General features: G+C 45.2%; 1 protein-coding gene across 6 annotated transcripts; it reads left to right on the top strand.

Moving 5' to 3' along the window:
• The first annotated feature begins 73 nt into the window (after positions 1 to 73).
• cnot1 (CCR4-NOT transcription complex, subunit 1) lies at positions 74 to 17,005 on the top strand. 6 transcript variants are annotated; one of them, XM_085913446.1, is made up of 49 exons: positions 74 to 202; positions 2,313 to 2,613; positions 2,712 to 2,819; positions 3,073 to 3,165; positions 3,291 to 3,359; positions 3,466 to 3,520; positions 3,633 to 3,836; positions 3,924 to 4,092; positions 4,168 to 4,294; positions 4,374 to 4,484; positions 4,948 to 5,118; positions 5,228 to 5,355; positions 5,477 to 5,717; positions 5,821 to 5,940; positions 6,121 to 6,243; positions 6,334 to 6,485; positions 6,601 to 6,751; positions 6,826 to 7,027; positions 7,164 to 7,289; positions 7,955 to 8,079; positions 8,186 to 8,472; positions 8,553 to 8,631; positions 8,882 to 9,121; positions 9,205 to 9,345; positions 9,429 to 9,608; positions 9,680 to 9,796; positions 9,906 to 10,016; positions 10,090 to 10,167; positions 10,238 to 10,415; positions 10,518 to 10,675; positions 10,938 to 11,234; positions 11,316 to 11,456; positions 11,807 to 11,911; positions 11,978 to 12,097; positions 12,202 to 12,396; positions 12,638 to 12,780; positions 12,915 to 13,023; positions 13,116 to 13,285; positions 13,404 to 13,635; positions 13,715 to 13,963; positions 14,061 to 14,224; positions 14,301 to 14,418; positions 14,505 to 14,606; positions 14,675 to 14,848; positions 14,927 to 15,076; positions 15,163 to 15,343; positions 15,410 to 15,542; positions 15,672 to 15,806; positions 16,048 to 17,005. In XM_085913446.1, the coding sequence occupies exons 2-49, from the start codon at positions 2,512 to 2,514 to the stop codon at positions 16,124 to 16,126; spliced, it is 7,143 nt and encodes a 2,380-aa protein (XP_085769572.1). In that variant the 5' UTR covers positions 74 to 202; positions 2,313 to 2,511; the 3' UTR covers positions 16,127 to 17,005. The 6 variants fall into 6 exon arrangements, with proteins under 6 accessions (XP_085769572.1, XP_085769568.1, XP_085769571.1 ...); XM_085913442.1 differs by having other exon boundaries at positions 6,826 to 7,039; positions 8,873 to 9,121; XM_085913445.1 differs by having other exon boundaries at positions 3,067 to 3,165.
• The last annotated feature ends 88 nt before the right edge of the window (positions 17,006 to 17,093 follow it).

Below are 17,093 nucleotides of genomic sequence, written 5' to 3'. Positions count from 1 at the left end.
GAGCATCTCGAGTGCGTGTGCGGCGCGCGCACGCTCGCGCACTCTTCTTGCAGCGAGAGCGCGCCGCGACGGTGACAGTCGCCATTTTATTTTGAAAATCAAACTGCACTTGGAGGCGCCGTGACCCTCTTTCATTTCGCCCAAGTTTGTTTGGAGAGAACGAAGGAGGAATGAACCACTGAATCACTTTCGTGGAAGCACTGTGAGTTTCGGAATAAATACCCGCTGACATATCCCTCGGTCGCTCGGGTTCATGATGATTCTAACGCGTACGGCAGCGATTTGAAATCAGCAGGACGGTTAGCCATCAGGGTCGGGGATCGACTATTTACTGGAAAGCAGCTGTCATACATTATCAAATTGCTTAATTTGACGGGTACTCATGTATTATTCCTTCTTGTGACCCACCTATATATTGCACAAACTCCACTTTTATATATATATTAGAATAAGAGTCTAGGTACTGTTCATTTGTTGGACACAAAACGCTTGGACCCGAAGTGATTGCAGTTCCGTAAACTAGACGGGACTCGAAATGAGCTAACATTGCTAATGCTAGCTTTACCCGATCCATATGGTTTGTTTCTACATGTTACCGACGTTATTTTAACCCAGACCTCTTGAGTTCATTTCAACAACACTCCCCCGTAATTCAGTTGTTTATTAAATGGGTATTTAATCAACAGTTTCCAGCAAACAATTCTAACCTTGTTTCGGGCCTCAGAATCTAGCACGGTTAGCTTTAGTATTAGCGTGAAGAAGCGCTAGACTGTGGGTTAGCTTAATTTCCCCCTATGTGTAACATTAGTAGGCTTTATAACTTTAAATACAGGTAGCCAATTTTTATGTTGCGTAATATTACCAAATCATTTAGACGAGCTCTAAATGTAATGTTAGTCGGCTAGAAGTCAGGTCAAATTAAGTTATACGTTAGCTTCGACGGCTAGGTGTGCTCCGTGGACGACACTAGGAAACAATCTTGACTTCTAGAAAGCACGTTTGAATGCTGAATGGGGAATTGGGTTGCCATCTAATTTGAGTTGATATCATATGTGTTTAATTTTGACTGCAATGGGGCACTTAGATGAAAAATGTTAGCCACGTTTCGATTCCTTGTTTACGGCTCGCGCGGAGCATTATGCTACCGTCCATGCACTTGCCCTTTGTTTCACTGTGTGTGTGTGTTTTTTTTTTAGTTTATTCCTCTCTACACTATTGCGTCTCCGCGTGTTTGTTGTGTGTACGTTTGGATGTTTGATGCTTGACGGGACCACTTTGTTAGGGGAGCGTTCTCTGGAATCGGTTCTATCGATTCTGCGTTTTGTTTGAGCTCATCTGAGGCCTAGTGCGAGTGATCTGTAGCTTCGTTTTGAGAGTTAAGTTTACATCCCGATTTAGATAGCCACCAAACTTTGCGGCGCACACCTCCAGATAGATCTGCCCGAGTTAGTTTATGTCACAGTAATGGATTTTGAAATGTGCTAAAGGGAATATTTACAGCTGTCATGCTCGCAGGCCTCAAAAAGCCTATCTTATTTTGGCATGACAAGAAGTTGGTAAATATAGTGAACCCTTGCTGTTTGTGGCTATTTGGGACCAAAACCAGAGGTGAAAAGGAACATATCAATTGCTTATAAATGATCAATTGAGCCTTCAATACACACCTCTAAACTATGATTGATAATTATTTCATACTGCCGTGAACCTTACCCTAAAAAATAATTGGCTTACTGGAGATTTAATTTTGGGAAAAAAAATTGCACATGTCACCCATCCTGTAAAAATATCAATTACTACTATCCTTTTAGCCATGTTATGACATTGACTGAGGAATACATGCACTTTTTAAATCTGTTGATTAATTGGTCACAGCACCTTATATAAGAGTGAGCAACTGATCAGTTGTTAACTTGCTGTTAACACTACTACCAATACTGTTACAGACCTTTATCATGACGGTTACCATCTTACTTTGTGTGGTATCAGTTCAATTGCCCTTACCTGCTTTCCTCTACCCGCTTTTTCAATCCCATGTCTAATCACTCTCAATCTGGCCAGCTACCAACCGGTGGCTACTGCTTGGTTTATGGTGACTTAAAAGCATCTTGGGGCATTACAGAAAGTACATGAAAATACCCAAATCGGTGTGAATTTTAAGAGAGTTTCTTTTTTACATTAAAATTTCAAAAGAGATGAATTGTGAGAGTTTTTTTGGAAGCAGAAATGTCAATCATGTTTACAGAAATGATAGCTACTTGAGCTGATCTCATAAATAATGTGGCCATTACAAATTTTTTATCTCTTTGTTGCAGATGCTGAACCTTATTTTAAACTGAAAGACTCTATCAAGGACCGGGGAGCCACTAACAGAAAATCTCATTTGGACGTCACTATTTTTTCACACCTTTTTTGGGGGGGGGGGAGGAAAAGTAATCTATCACTGAAGTGACTAAAGGGGAATAATGGTGATTTTGCGCCGTGCTCGGCCGCCTGCTTCCGCCCCAACCAGCAATGAATCTTGACTCGCTCTCGCTGGCTTTGTCTCAAATCAGCTATTTGGTAGACAATTTGACAAAGAAAAACTACAGAGCCAGCCAGCAAGAAATACAGCATGTGAGTGTTTCTTTTTTTTTTTTTTTTTTTTAAATACTATGACGTCGCGGAACACGTGAAGGTGTGACGTTAACTCGCGTTAACGGGCCTTTTTCCAGATTGTTAATCGTCACGGTCCTGAGGCAGACAGGCATCTACTTCGCTGTCTTTTCTCACATGTGGATTTCAGTGGCGATGGTAAAAGCAGCGGCAAGGATTTTCACCAGGTAATTTTTTTCTAAAAAAAGAAAAGAAAAATCAAAGCCAATTGATTATTTGTGTTGACTGTGCGTCTGGATTTTTTTATTTTTTATTTCCCATATTTTTGTCAGCCTGTCACTATAAATTTGATAAAGAAGAGTAATGTAAATGTTTGAGTTGTAAGTGCTTGTGAGATTTCCCTTTATAGCCCTTCATATGCCTTTTTTGTCTTTGCACTTTCCTCCCTGGCATGTTGTTTCCAACTTGCCCAAGACACAGTTTCTGATCCAGGAGTGCGTGTCGCTGATATCAAAGCCCAACTTTATCTCGACTCTGTGCTACGCCATTGATAATCCCCTGCACTACCAAAAGGTACACCAGCAATTTTCACTCAACACTTCCTAAAATACGATCCATAAGGAAAAAACAAAGTTTCTTACAGCTACTTTTCTTGTTCAATTGCAAATGAGTATTTGATTTTTTTTTGTTTATTTCAGAGTTTGAAACCATCTGCCCACTTATTCACTCAACTAAGTAAAGTTCTTAAGCTCAGCAAGGTTCAAGAGGTAAGCTTACTCAAGGCAACTGCTGCAATTAGGATAGGAATTAATGCGTCAAAACATTCTTTATGAAATGGACTAACGTGCTCGCTATCATTTATTTACGTTGTAGGTGATATTTGGCCTTGCACTGCTCAACTCCTACAACGCAGACCTTCGGGGATTTGGTAAGCAGTCCTGCAGACTTGAGCTTGATGAAAGAGTGCTTTATTTTTAAAAAATGCATGTATTCGTGTCCTGACTTTTAATGTGTATTTTGTTTTTTAAATACCTGCTCAGCTGCGCAGTTCATAAAGCAGAAGCTCCCCGACCTCTTGCGGTCGTACATCGACGCAGATCTCGGTGGAAACCAAGAAGGTGGCTTCCAGGACATTGCTATAGAGGTCTTACACCTGCTGCTCTCCCATTTACTCTTTGGCCAGAAGGGAGCCAGCGGGGTTGGACAAGAGCAGATTGACGCCTTCTTGAAGACACTTTGCCGAGGTAATCCTGCAGTCCACACAGGGCAACTCCTGTGTCCATCTCCTCATATCAAATCGTTGGATTGAGTGTCATCTGTGTTGGTTTCAGATTTCCCTCAGGAGCGCTGCCCTGTGGTGCTCGCACCACTGTTGTACCCTGAAAAACGGGACATTCTCATGGATAGGATCCTGCCTGACTCTGGAGAGTTAGCCAAGACCATAATGGAGAGTTCTCTTGCGGAATTCATGCAGGAAGTCGGCTACGGCTTCTGTACCAGGTATGTTTGATCTCAACTTGAGTCGGTTTGTGCCTCTTCATTGTCAGTACTGACCTGTTTGCACTTTCTCCTCAGTCTGGACGAGTGCAGAAACATAATCCACCAGTATGGGGTGAGGGAGGTGACGGCCAGCCAGGTTGCCAGGGTCCTGGGCATGATGGCACGCACCCACTCTGGCCTAACTGATGGCATCCCCCTACAGGTGACTTACTCGGTTGTGTGCAATTTGACACCCAAAAAGTTTCTATACGTTCTAGCTTGCCTTTTGTATCCTCTCGTAGTCAATTTCTGCACCTGGAAGTGGCATCTGGAGTGACGGGAAAGATAAAAATGACGGGTCGCAGGCACACACCTGGAATGTTGAGGTCCTCATCGACGTGGTTAAAGAAGTGGTAAGTCAATGTTCTTATACTGTGTGAAAGAAAGAAAGAAAGAAAGACAGAAAGAAAGAAAGAAAGAAAGAAAGAAAGAAAGACGCATCGCAATAAACAAGCAGGTTGATTCTGACAAGAACTTACGGTCAGTCATCAACTTGACCAAAATAACCAATAAATGAGGTATAAATCGAACATTTTCCTGGAGCTCTCTGCTTTTAAAATAACTATGATGGAACTGTGCAGAAAATGTATTCAAGAAGTCTGGTGTGCAAGCATGCATGCATGCGTGGCTCCAGGCGTTAGCATTAGTTAAACATTCACAGAGTCGCTGGGAACACTAGCTCGTTAATCTCTGGCATCACACAGGACCGACGTTGTGTGTCATACTAAAGAAAAACCTATTTCACAGTTTTTGTTTTTTTGCAATGCCTTTTCTTCATTGAACCTCACTTCCAGCCTCTACTTGTCAATCCTTTAGAATCCAAATCTGAACTTCAAAGAGGTGACGTACGAACTGGATCACGCAGGATTCCTAATCCGGGACAGTAAGGGCCTGAATATCGTGGTGTACGGCATTCAGCGGGGTTTGGGCATGGAGGTTTTCCCTGTTGATCTCATCTATCGGCCATGGAAACACGCAGAAGGACAGGTAACGTTAACATCTGGTAAAGTTAATGCAGACCTAATAATGGCTGTAACTTTCACCATTTGTCAAATGTTTGACTACCTATCTAAACACTTTCCATGTTGTTTTCCAGTTATCATTCATTCAGCACTCTTTAATGAGCCCTGAAGTGTTCTGCTTCGCTGACTACCCTTGCCACACAGTAGCCATCGACATCCTTAAAGCGCCGCCGGAGGATGACAACAGGGAGATTGCAACATGGTATGGAATTGGTCTATTTTGAGATTTCTCATTTTCCAATATAAGCCACAAACCAATTTCAGACCACACACACACACACATACACACACACACGAGCTTGAAACGTCTGAACTCCTCACAGGAAAAGTCTGGATTTGGTGGAAAGCCTGCTTAGGCTATCAGAGGTTGGCCAGTACGAGCAGGTGAAGCAACTCTTCAGCTTCCCCATCAAGCATTGCCCGGATATGCTTGTGATGGCGTTGCTGCAGATCTCCACCTCGTGGCATACGCTGCGCCATGAGCTCATCTCTACCCTAATGCCTATCTTTCTGGGCAACCACCCCAACTCTGCTATCATTCTGCACTATGCCTGGCACGGACAGGTTGGTCATGAAATGTGTCTTGCTAAAATATGTCCACAAATCAGCTGTAGTATTTATACCTTGGTTGTGTACCCAAATCTGATGGGTTTTTTTTCTCCCTCAGGGACAGTCTCCATCCATCCGTCAGTTAATTATGCATTCAATGGCTGAGTGGTATATGAGAGGTGAGCAGTATGACCAAGCCAAGTTATCCCGCATCCTGGATGTGGCCCAAGACTTGAAGGTTTGTCACAACACACCAAAAACATTGAAAACAGATGTCGACACCACATATATTTGACGACAAAGTCCATATGTAAACAAAGTTTTGTTTCGTTTCATTTAACGGGAGGCTGTTGGACATTTATGTTAGTGGGCGTTCTGTAATGTTTACCCACATGTCCGTATTTTGTTTGTTCTCCAGTCTCTCTCGATGCTGCTGAATGGTACTCCGTTTGCCTTTGTTATTGACCTTGCTGCACTTGCCTCTCGCCGTGAATACCTCAAACTTGATAAATGGCTGACTGACAAAATTAGAGAGCACGGGGTATGTCTCAATGTTAATGTTTTAAACGCTCTCGATGGGATCGGTATGGAAGTAATTTTTTGTTATGTTTTTTTTTTCCCTCTGGGTCAGGAACCTTTTATCCAAGCTTGCGTCACATTTCTGAAACGGCGATGCCCATCCATTATGGGGGGTCTGGCCCCAGACAAGGATCAGCCTAAGAGCTCTCAGTTGCCTCCAGAGACCTTAGCCACCATGCTGGCCTGTCTTCAGTCTTGTGCTGGGTGAGCGCCTCTCTGTCATTCAATATTTGTGCTTGCTCCTGGCATTAAATGTTTTTTTTTTATTTCTTTAAGTGCACCATTTCTAACTGAATTTTTTGTTTCATCTATCGCTCAGGAGTGTTTCGCAAGAACTATCGGAGACCATCCTGACCATGGTTGCAAACTGCAGCAATGTTATGAACAAAGCCCGGCAGCCACCACCTGGAGTCATGCCTAAAGGACGGGCCCCGAGCACCAGCAGCCTGGATGCCATTTCCCCGGTTCAGGTATCCTCCTACAAAATAAACAGTATTTCACTGTATGAGCCGAAATCCAACATCCCTTCTCTTGCTTCTGTTAGGTGGACCCTCTTACTGGCATGGGCGCTTTGAATCTGGGCAGCACGGCCACCTCCCACACTCAGAGCATGCAAGGTTTCCCCACCTCCCTGAGTTCAGCTTTCAGTAATCCCCAGTCGCCAGCAAAGGCATTTCCACCACTCTCAAACACCAATCCAAGCACACCATTTGGCGGTATTGGCAGCTTGTCCTCGCAGCTTCCTGGTATGGACTCTGGTACTGTGCTTTTTCAAAAACTTTTTCTTGAATACGAACAATGAAAGTAATGTCCTAATTTGAAGCACTTCTACGTTGACACTCAGAAAGGTTGTGGTTTAGAGCAGACTGTGTTTCTTCCCAGGTCCCTTGGGCTCAGGCATCGGCACGGGTATCGGTTCTAGTCTTGGAATGCCGGCAGTAAGCACTGATCCATTCAGCACCAGAAAGATGAGCACACCAAGCCTGAACCCTCCTACCTTCCAGCAGAGTAAGATGAAGGCCTGTAAGTGGCGGTGGTAGTGGTGTGACTGAGAGCCTCGCCCTGCGCTGCTCAGCACTGTATTTCCTCTACAACTAATGACTGTGTTTGAAAATCTAGATTTTAGAGGGACACTGTAGTCTGGCATAGCAAATCTGTCTCTGAAATGCCATATTTTGTAGAGGAAATACAGGCCAGTCTTCCATTCCTTGTCTGCTTAAGCTGACAGCCCCACTTTAGTTTTTTGGCTTTTTCAAAGTCTTGAATACGCAAGTATACCTGTGTGTCTCAGTAAATAAGAATATTAGGGGGGGGGGGGGGGGGTATTTGCTAGTTTAATTAAAAAAAAAATTCAACCTGGAATTCTATGGATTCAATAAATGCATAGGAAAATTGTAACTATTTTAGAATTAGAATGATGGCCTAATTAAATCCCCAAATTTTGAGTCTCACAGGATTAGAATATTAAAATTATCCAACACATCTCAAGTATCAAGTCTCTTTACAGAACCGGGCACTGTTACATAATACCATATCTCTCGTAATTCATTGAGATGCATCTGTGTACTTGTGACTTGAGACGCAAGAATAAATTACATGGCTCATGCTTTGCTTTTATGCAGTTTATTACCTTCCAGTACATCATCTCAACTCTGTAATCTGCTCCCCCCCAGCTGACCTTTCTCAGGTTTGGCCTGAGGCAAACCAGCACTTTAGCAAGGAGATAGATGATGAAGCCAACAGTTACTTCCAGCGCATCTACAACCACCCACCTCACCCGACTATGTCTGTGGATGAAGTAAGTAGCCAAATGAATTGATTTGAGTCTTCTTCATTGAGTGGATCTAGAAGAGGCTGGATTGTAACGTGGCTGCCAATCACAGAGCAAAATTGTCCACCTCCAGGTTCTAGAGATGCTGCAGCGGTTCAAAGATTCCAACATCAACAGGGAGCGGGAAGTGTTCAATTGTATGCTTCGGAACTTGTTTGAGGAGTACCGCTTCTTCCCGCAATACCCGGACAAAGAGCTGCACATCACGGCATGCCTGTTTGGTGGCATTATTGAAAAGGGTCTCGTCACCTACATGGCCCTCGGCCTTGCACTCAGATACGTGCTTGAAGCCCTAAGAAAACCGTATGGATCCAAAATGTATTATTTTGGAATTGCTGCTCTCGACCGGTTCAAAAACAGGTATTTGATCTTGTTTTGATTCATTCGACAGCTATTGTGTCACGTTTGACTAAAATTGTTACAATCCCCTGTGGTTTTAGATTGAAGGATTACCCCCAGTATTGTCAACATCTTGCATCAATTGGTCATTTTTTGCAGTTCCCCCACCATTTACAAGAGGTAACAAGGTTTCCTTAATTTAGCGAAAAAGTCTGGATGCCAGGGCTAAACGATTTCATCTTTTTTTTTTTTTTTTTTTCCTCATCAAAAATGTGATTCCAGTCATCTGGCCCGTTCCATCGATTGCAATTTGCTCTTTTCCTGAAATCGTTCAGCCCTACTTGTTGTCCTAATATTGTCTGAGCTGATTTACTCCTGAAAGATAGATTAAATCCTACGCTCTGCATCTTCCAATATCCTGTGTGTGCAGTATATTGAGTATGGCCAACAGTCACGGGACCCTCCGGTGAAGATGCAAGGCTCTATCACCACCCCAGGCAGTCTGGCGCTGGCACAGGTTCAAGCCCAATCGCAGCAACCCGGAATCCCAAAAGCACCGCAGCCGGGACAGACTAGCACCCTCGTCACGACCACGACGACCACTACCACGGCCGCGAAGACCACTACCATCACAAGGCCAACACCCAGCAGCTTCAAGAAGGATGTGCCGGTGAGTTTGACTCATCGTATACATACTTGTTGGTAAAGTAAACTAAGCTAAGCTAAGATGCACTTTATATTCTCTCTTCTTAGCCCTCCATAAACACTACAAATATTGACACTCTACTGGTGGCCACTGACCAAACGGAAAGGATTGTTGAACCTCCAGAGAATGTCCAGGAGAAGATTGCGTTCATCTTCAATAACCTTTCTCAGTCAAACATGACACAAAAGGTAAGTAAGCGAGGGCTGGAAATATCAGTTGATGTCATTGACTATAATAATCCAAGCGGTTTCCATTTCTCTCTTTTAATTAGGTAGAGGAGTTGAAAGAGACTGTGAAAGAAGAGTTCATGCCATGGGTGTCTCAGTATCTGGTGATGAAGCGTGTCAGCATTGAGCCCAATTTCCACAGTCTCTACTCCAACTTTCTGGACACACTCAAGAATCCCGAGTTTGTCAAGATGGTCCTCACGGAGACATACAGGAACATCAAGGTTGGACATTTGTGGGAACTCTACAGTGTGTGGCCTACAACTATTAAAGCTGCCTTTTGTTCTCCATTCAGGTTTTGTTGACGTCTGACAAGGCCGCTGCCAATTTCTCCGATCGCTCATTGCTGAAAAACCTGGGTCACTGGCTGGGCATGATTACACTGGCCAAAAACAAACCTATTCTCCATACAGTAAGATCTTTAACATCTTTGGTCCTTTTGGTATCTCGGTTGGATTACAGCTTCACACAACTCCACATAATTTAAGATGACTCAGTGTTTCCTCGCATTGTTTGTTCAGGATCTGGAAATTAAGTCACTGCTACTGGAAGCCTATGTGAAAGGCCAACAGGAGCTACTTTATGTGGTTCCCTTTGTGGCTAAAGTTTTGGAGTCCAGCCTGCGAAGCATGGTAAGAAGCGATATGGGTTGAGATGGTCTGTGGCCCGAGCCTGTATCTTCATGGTTTGTTTTGACTTTTGTAGGTGTTCAGGCCCCAGAATCCTTGGACCATGGCCATCATGAATGTTCTTGCAGAGCTACATCAGGAACATGACCTCAAGGTGGATTTTTAAAACGCATTGGCAGCCTTTGGAGAACACTAGAAATGCTGACATTTGCCTTCCATTGCAGCTTAACCTGAAATTTGAGATTGAAGTTCTCTGTAAGAACTTGTCCCTGGACATCAATGACCTTAAGCCAGGAAACCTGCTGAAGGATAAGGACAAGCTGAAGAGTCTTGAAGAGCAGCTTTCGGCACCAAAGAAAGAAGCGAAGCCTCCCGACGAAATGCTCCCAGTTTCGACATCAGGTCAGTCTACATTTGAACATGAATGTAGTATTTCCATATTTTGTTTGCCCGAGTGCTTTTCCTTCAAATTTGAAATCAAACCTTTTTTTTTGTGACCAACAGGAGACTTTGTTCCATTCTCAGCACCACCCTCCACTCCGGCTGCCACCACCACCACACCTTGCACAACCACGGGGCCCCCCACCCCACAGTTCAGTTATCACGATATCAATGTGTATGCCTTGGCTGGCCTGGCACCACACATTAATATCAATGCCAACGTAAGTAGTGGTTGAATTTGACCACGTACTCGCACAAATGTCGTTTTTCTTGCGGGAGGGAGGAGCATTCGAGACTTTTTGTTTTGTTACAGGACGTCTACACATACAGTTGCTTAAATTCTCATACATTAAAGAACAAGCAAAATTGACAAGAAAAAAATTGCAACACATTTATTTTGGGTAGCTATTAAAGTCCAATCAATTTAAGTGAATTGCTACTAATTTACTTCATCTTCTCTTTTTTTTTTCCCCCACTCTTTAGATCCCTCTTCTCCAAGCCCATCCTCAATTGAAGCAGTGCGTGAGGCAGTCAGTTGAGCGTGCCGTTCAAGAGCTTGTGCACCCCGTGGTTGACCGCTCTATCAAAATTGCCATGACGACGTGCGAGCAAATCATCCGGAAGGACTTTGCCCTGGATTCAGAGGAGTCCCGCATGCGCGTGGCAGCCCACCACATGATGAGGAACCTGACGGCCGGCATGGCCATGATCACCTGCCGTGAGCCCCTGCTCGTCAGCATTGCCGCTAATCTGAAGAACAGTTTTGCGGCTGCACTGAGGGTAAGATCAGTTCTGATCGTTCGGCCCGCTTTCTTTGACAAATTATTAATGGGGTTTTTTTTTTTCTTCCCGTGTTGTCAGGCACCGACTCCCCAGCAAAGGGAAATGATGGAAGAAGCTGCAGCCAGGGTTGCTCAGGAGAACTGTGAACTGGCATGTTGCTTTATTCAGAAGACAGCTGTCGAGAAGGCTGGCCCTGAAATGGACAAGAGGCTCGCCACGGTGAGGGCTCACAAAAGTCGCATTTAAGCATCTTTTGATTAGCTGCGGCAGTTTTTCAACATTGATTTGAACACACTGCATTAGCGTCTCACCACCAACCACAAATGAATTCTACCGCATATTGCTTTTGAGTACACAAGGTGGGCCAAACGTAGGTGGAGTATACAGTGGATCATCCATCCAAAAGAAATACCAAATGTTTATTGGAAAAAGAAAAAAACCCAAAAAACATTAACATTCACCCTTGCATTAGACAGTACAGTGAGCAGTAGGAATATACACAATGTACAGTACCCACAAAGTACAGGTGAATATATTTATAATCAACTTGTGTGTCCCTTGTCGTGCAGGAATTTGAGTTGAGGAAGCATGCGCGCCAAGAAGGGCGTCGGTACTGCGATCCAGTTGTTTTGACTTACCAGGCTGAACGTATGCCTGAGCAGATAAGACTAAAGGTAAATCAGCTCAGCTTCTACGACCTAACTTGCCGTACGGAGTCAAACAATGTCTTTGTTTTTCAGGTGGGGGGAGTCGACCAAAAGCAACTCGCCGTGTACGAGGAGTTTGCAAGAAACGTTCCGGGTTTCTTGCCAAGTAATGATCTTACCCAACCAACCGGTTTCCTCGCTCAACCAATGAAGGTGACTGAATTGTTTTGTCCCAAGTGTGGCAAGTAAATTTACACCAAATGTTTCTTAATGTCACAAAGCAGTATTTAATTCATTGCAATTATCTTTGTCAACAGCAACAAGCTTGGGCCACGGATGATGTCGCCCAAATCTATGACAAGTGCATGGCAGACTTGGAGCAGCATCTTCACGCCATCCCTCAGGCGCTCTCCATGAATCCCCTGACCCAAGCGCTGCGTAGCCTTCTGGAGGCTGTGGTCTTGGCAAGAAACTCCAGGGATGGCATTGCAGCTCTCGGACTGCTGCAGAAGGTAGGACTTAAAGATCTCTAGCCCAGTCCCTTAACATTCTCAGCAAAACAAGAGGATTCCATGGGACAGATAAACTCTTCCAGGTAGTTAGGCTTCATAGAGGCTAAGTTACGAGATCGACAAAAAAATCTCTAATTTAGCGAGCTGGGCGCCAGTAGATAACTGTTGGTGTATCACGCGTGGTAGTCAGGACTCAAGAATTCAACCGTTGGTAAAAACCATGTTTGCGCTCCTTTCACAGGCTGTGGAAGGTCTTCTGGATGCCACCAGCGGGGCCGATAATGACTTGCTGCTCCGCTACCGAGAGTGTCACCTGTTGGTTCTGAAAGCCCTCCAGGATGGACGTGCATACGGACCGCAGTGGTGCAACAAACAGATCACCAGGCGAGTGCGGAGTCATTTCAGTTGCATAATACACGAGGAAGGCCTTGTTATGACTTTACTAGTGGGATGACACGGTCTCATCAATTTAACAGTTCGAAAAAGCACTTGTCTAATTGCGTGTCATTGATTGACAGGTGTCTCATTGAATGCCGGGATGAGTACAAGTACAATGTTGAAGCGGTGGAGCTTTTGATTCGAAACCATCTTGTGAACATGCAGCAGTATGATCTGCACCTAGCCCAGGTACTCGGGATATAATTGTCCAACGATAAAACCAAAAAAGGTGTGTGGCGTCCGTTTCGATTCACACTCTTCCATGGTGGTTTGCATTGCAGTCGATGGAGAACGGACTTCACTACATGGCCGTGGCGTTTGCCATGCAGTTGGTGAAACTGCTGCTCGTGGACGAGCGCAGCGTCAGCCACGTCACCGAAGCAGACCTCTTCCACACCATTGAGACTTTGATGAGGACCTGCGCACACTCGCGAGCAAATGCGCCAGAAGGGTAAATCACAATGCAGTGGTTGCGGTTCTTATGACTCTTCTGGGAAAAATACAACACAGCCTGGTCAAGTTGCCGCATCTTGTCTCGTCTTCTAAAACGTTTGTTCATATTTCCCCAGTCTTCCCCAATTGATGGAAGTTGTGCGCTCCAACTATGAGGCCATGATTGATCGGGCCCACGGTGGGCCAAACTTCATGATGCACTCTGGGATCACCCAAGCGTCGGAGTACGACGATCCGCCTGGCCTGCGGGAAAAGGCCGAATATCTCTTGAGGGAATGGGTCAACTTGTACCACTCAGCCGCCGCTGGCCGGGACAGCACCAAAGCATTCTCTGCCTTTGTAGGACAGGTACTCAGTAGGTCATTGAAAAGCAAAGATCACCACTATTGTGATTAATCTCCAAATTTTGTGACATTCCGCCACTCAGATGCACCAGCAGGGTATTCTGAAGACGGACGACCTGATCACGCGCTTCTTCAGGCTTTGCACTGAGATGTGCGTGGAGATCAGTTATCGGGCGCAGGCCGAACAGCAGCACAACCCGGCGGCCAGCGCGGCCATCATCAGAGCAAAGTGCTACCACAACCTCGACGCCTTTGTTCGACTCATAGCCCTGCTGGTCAAACATTCCGGAGAGGCTTCCAACACCGTGACAAAGATCAACCTCCTCAACAAGGTACAAAGTTGTGTACGCATAATAGCAGAGAGGAGGTCTAAATGTCTTGCTGGTGAACAAAAACCACCCAACTTGACCTTCCGCATTCTCCCACTAGGTGCTGGGAATCGTCGTTGGGGTGTTGATCCAAGATCACGATGTCCGTCAGACAGAATTCCAGCAGCTGCCCTACCACCGCATTTTCATCATGTTGCTGTTGGAGCTCAACGCTCCCGAGCACGTCCTGGAGACGATCAACTTCCAGACGCTCACTGCCTTCTGGTAGGACCCGCGTCTACCGATGCCTTAGCAGGGAGGTTCTGGTCCATCTGACCCTTCTCTCTTTCTCTCTCTCTAGCAACACCTTCCACATCCTGAGACCCACCAAGGCACCGGGTTTTGTGTACGCTTGGCTCGAACTGATCTCTCATCGCATCTTCATCGCCCGCATGCTTGCGCACACGCCACAGCAGAAGGTTTGCCTTGCGCGTTGTCACCGTGCACACGAAGGCACCACGCCAACTGTTTTTTGGAGTGTCAACGTTTTGTTGTCTCTGCCCAGGGTTGGCCCATGTACGCGCAGTTGCTCATTGATCTCTTCAAGTACCTGGCACCTTTCCTGAGAAATGTAGAGCTCAACAAACCTATGCAAATCCTCTACAAGGTACGTCATTGTTTTCGTTTTGCCCCCCCCCCAAGCTATAATGGTTTCAACCTTTTGTCTTGTTTCAGGGCACACTGAGAGTACTGCTGGTCCTGTTGCACGACTTCCCAGAGTTCTTGTGCGATTACCATTATGGGTTCTGTGACGTGATCCCGCCCAACTGCATTCAGCTGCGCAACCTCATCCTGAGTGCCTTTCCACGCAACATGAGGCTCCCCGACCCTTTCACACCCAATCTCAAGGTAGAAAGCGCGCAGACGCACACTCATTTACGCTTGTATTTGCGGTGTGCTTATATTTGTCTGCGACCTCACGCGCAGGTGGACATGCTGAGCGAGATCAACATCGCTCCTCGCATCCTCACCAACTTCACAGCAGTCATGCCTTCGCAGTTCAAGAAGGATCTGGACTCGTATCTGAAAACGCGTTCACCCGTCACTTTCCTCTCAGAGCTGCGCAGCAATCTACAGGTAAAGTTTTCGTTTTTTTGTTTTTTTTTTAAAGGGGTGCGTTATGGGAAATCTGAAATCGTTTTTTTTTTTTTTTGGTCTGACAGGTTTCAAACGAGCCCGGAAACCGCTACAACATCCAGCTGATCAACGCTTTAGTGTTGTATGTGGGCACGCAGGCCATCGCGCACATCCACAACAAAGGCAGCACGCCCTCCATGAGCACCATTACCCACTCTGCACACATGGACATCTTCCAGAACCTGGCTGTGGACTTGGACACCGAGGGTAACTTGCCCGGATGGCTGAGCAATATTGAAGATGACACTCAAACACGTATGTTGTGGTTTTCAGGACGTTACTTGTTCTTGAACGCCATCGCCAACCAGCTGCGCTACCCAAACAGCCACACGCATTATTTCAGCTGCACCATGCTCTACCTGTTTGCCGAGGCTAACACCGAAGCCATCCAGGAGCAGATCACCAGGTCAGTTTGCGTCCTCGCTTGAGATGATTCGTTGCATTTCAATTTACCGGGGATGAATTGAGTTGATTATCCGAGTGAAGTTTGGTCCACCCAACCCATTCAACAGCGTTAACGCCTCGTCTCGCACAGGGTCCTTTTGGAGAGGCTGATTGTGAACCGGCCTCACCCGTGGGGTCTCCTCATCACCTTCATCGAGCTCATCAAGAATCCCGCCTTCAAGTTCTGGAGCCATGACTTTGTGCACTGTGCCCCTGAGATTGAAAAGTGGGTTTAGCTGAATCTAAAAATTGTGATCATCCAAGGCAGAGGTTTTACTGTCTTCATCCTTTGCATGTCATTCGGGAAGGGCTTGACAAAAAATGAAGCAGCGTCTTTAGTTTGAATGGACTGCACCCTATTTCTATTTTGTCCGTTGGGGTTTTTTTCAAATGGAGGTCTCTCGGTTACTTGCCAGCATTGCCCCGTTGGCTTTGATGTGGTGAAAATGTCTCCCTGTCCTCGTCAGGTTGTTCCAGTCGGTGGCTCAGTGCTGCATGGGTCAGAAGCAGGCCCAGCAGGTGATGGAAGGAACTGGCGCCAGCTAGCCTGGCTCACCAATGCAGCTCGTAGCCCTCGAGAGAGAGAAAAAGAGAGAGAGAGAGAGCACACACACGTATGCACCTCCCCCTTCACTGTTGGCAGCACTGGATAAACTGGCAACCACAGTCCGTTGAGAAATGTGGACTTAAGGACTACTGCTCCTGGTTCTGAAGATTTACATTTTTTTTTTTTTTGTTGATCCCCTTTGGAGCTAAGTCTGGAAGGAGATGATGGATGTGAGAAATGCTGTTGAAATTCTTTTTTTTGATGCTTTGATGTAAATATTTTGGGGGGGGGGGGGGTGAGGAGTGAAAAGTGATGGGACATGTCGTATTTGTACACTGACATGTTGAGGAAAAAAGAAAAAAAAATCTGAACATAATTTCGTTCTACCAAAGCTTTTGGTTTGTTCCCTCACAAATGTTTTTCATCCCTCACTTTGTTTGCTCTCAGGCAGAAAGCTAAAACCGATTGAAGAAAAAAAAAAAAAAGTTTGCTTTATTTTTGTTGAATTGTTTTCTGTCCTCAAGTGGACCCGAAGATGTAGTTTAATCTCCCGGGGGAGGGGCCTGATGTTTGTGCTTTTGGACGAGATGCTTTACTGATGGTTTACTGACGGCTGGCGCTGACACGTCTCTCTCTCTCCCGGGCGCTTGTAAAATTGTGCAAAGTGAAAATGATTGACCTTGTATCTTGACAATTTGTACAAAGATTCAAATTGAAGAACAACAGAAGGACCAATACAGACCATTTTGTAACATTTTGAATGTTTTGTAAATGTATTGGTCCATGTGTATTTTGTAGTCCTTTCTAGTTTGCCTTTAGTTCTTGCTAATTAATTGCAGTATGCGTACATACAGTAAATAAAGCATTCAAACTGCAAATCAGAATTGTAATGCCTTATTTGCTATTAGATTGTGTTTATAAAATTGTTTTCTCTCCAATCTCATAAACATACAATATAAAAAAGGG

This window comes from Syngnathus leptorhynchus, chromosome 6 (assembly GCF_054491065.1).
Source record: "Syngnathus leptorhynchus isolate UIUO chromosome 6, UIUO_Slep, whole genome shotgun sequence".
Lineage (NCBI taxonomy): Eukaryota > Metazoa > Chordata > Actinopteri > Syngnathiformes > Syngnathidae > Syngnathus > Syngnathus leptorhynchus.
This window is presented reverse-complemented; position numbering and strand designations above follow the sequence as displayed.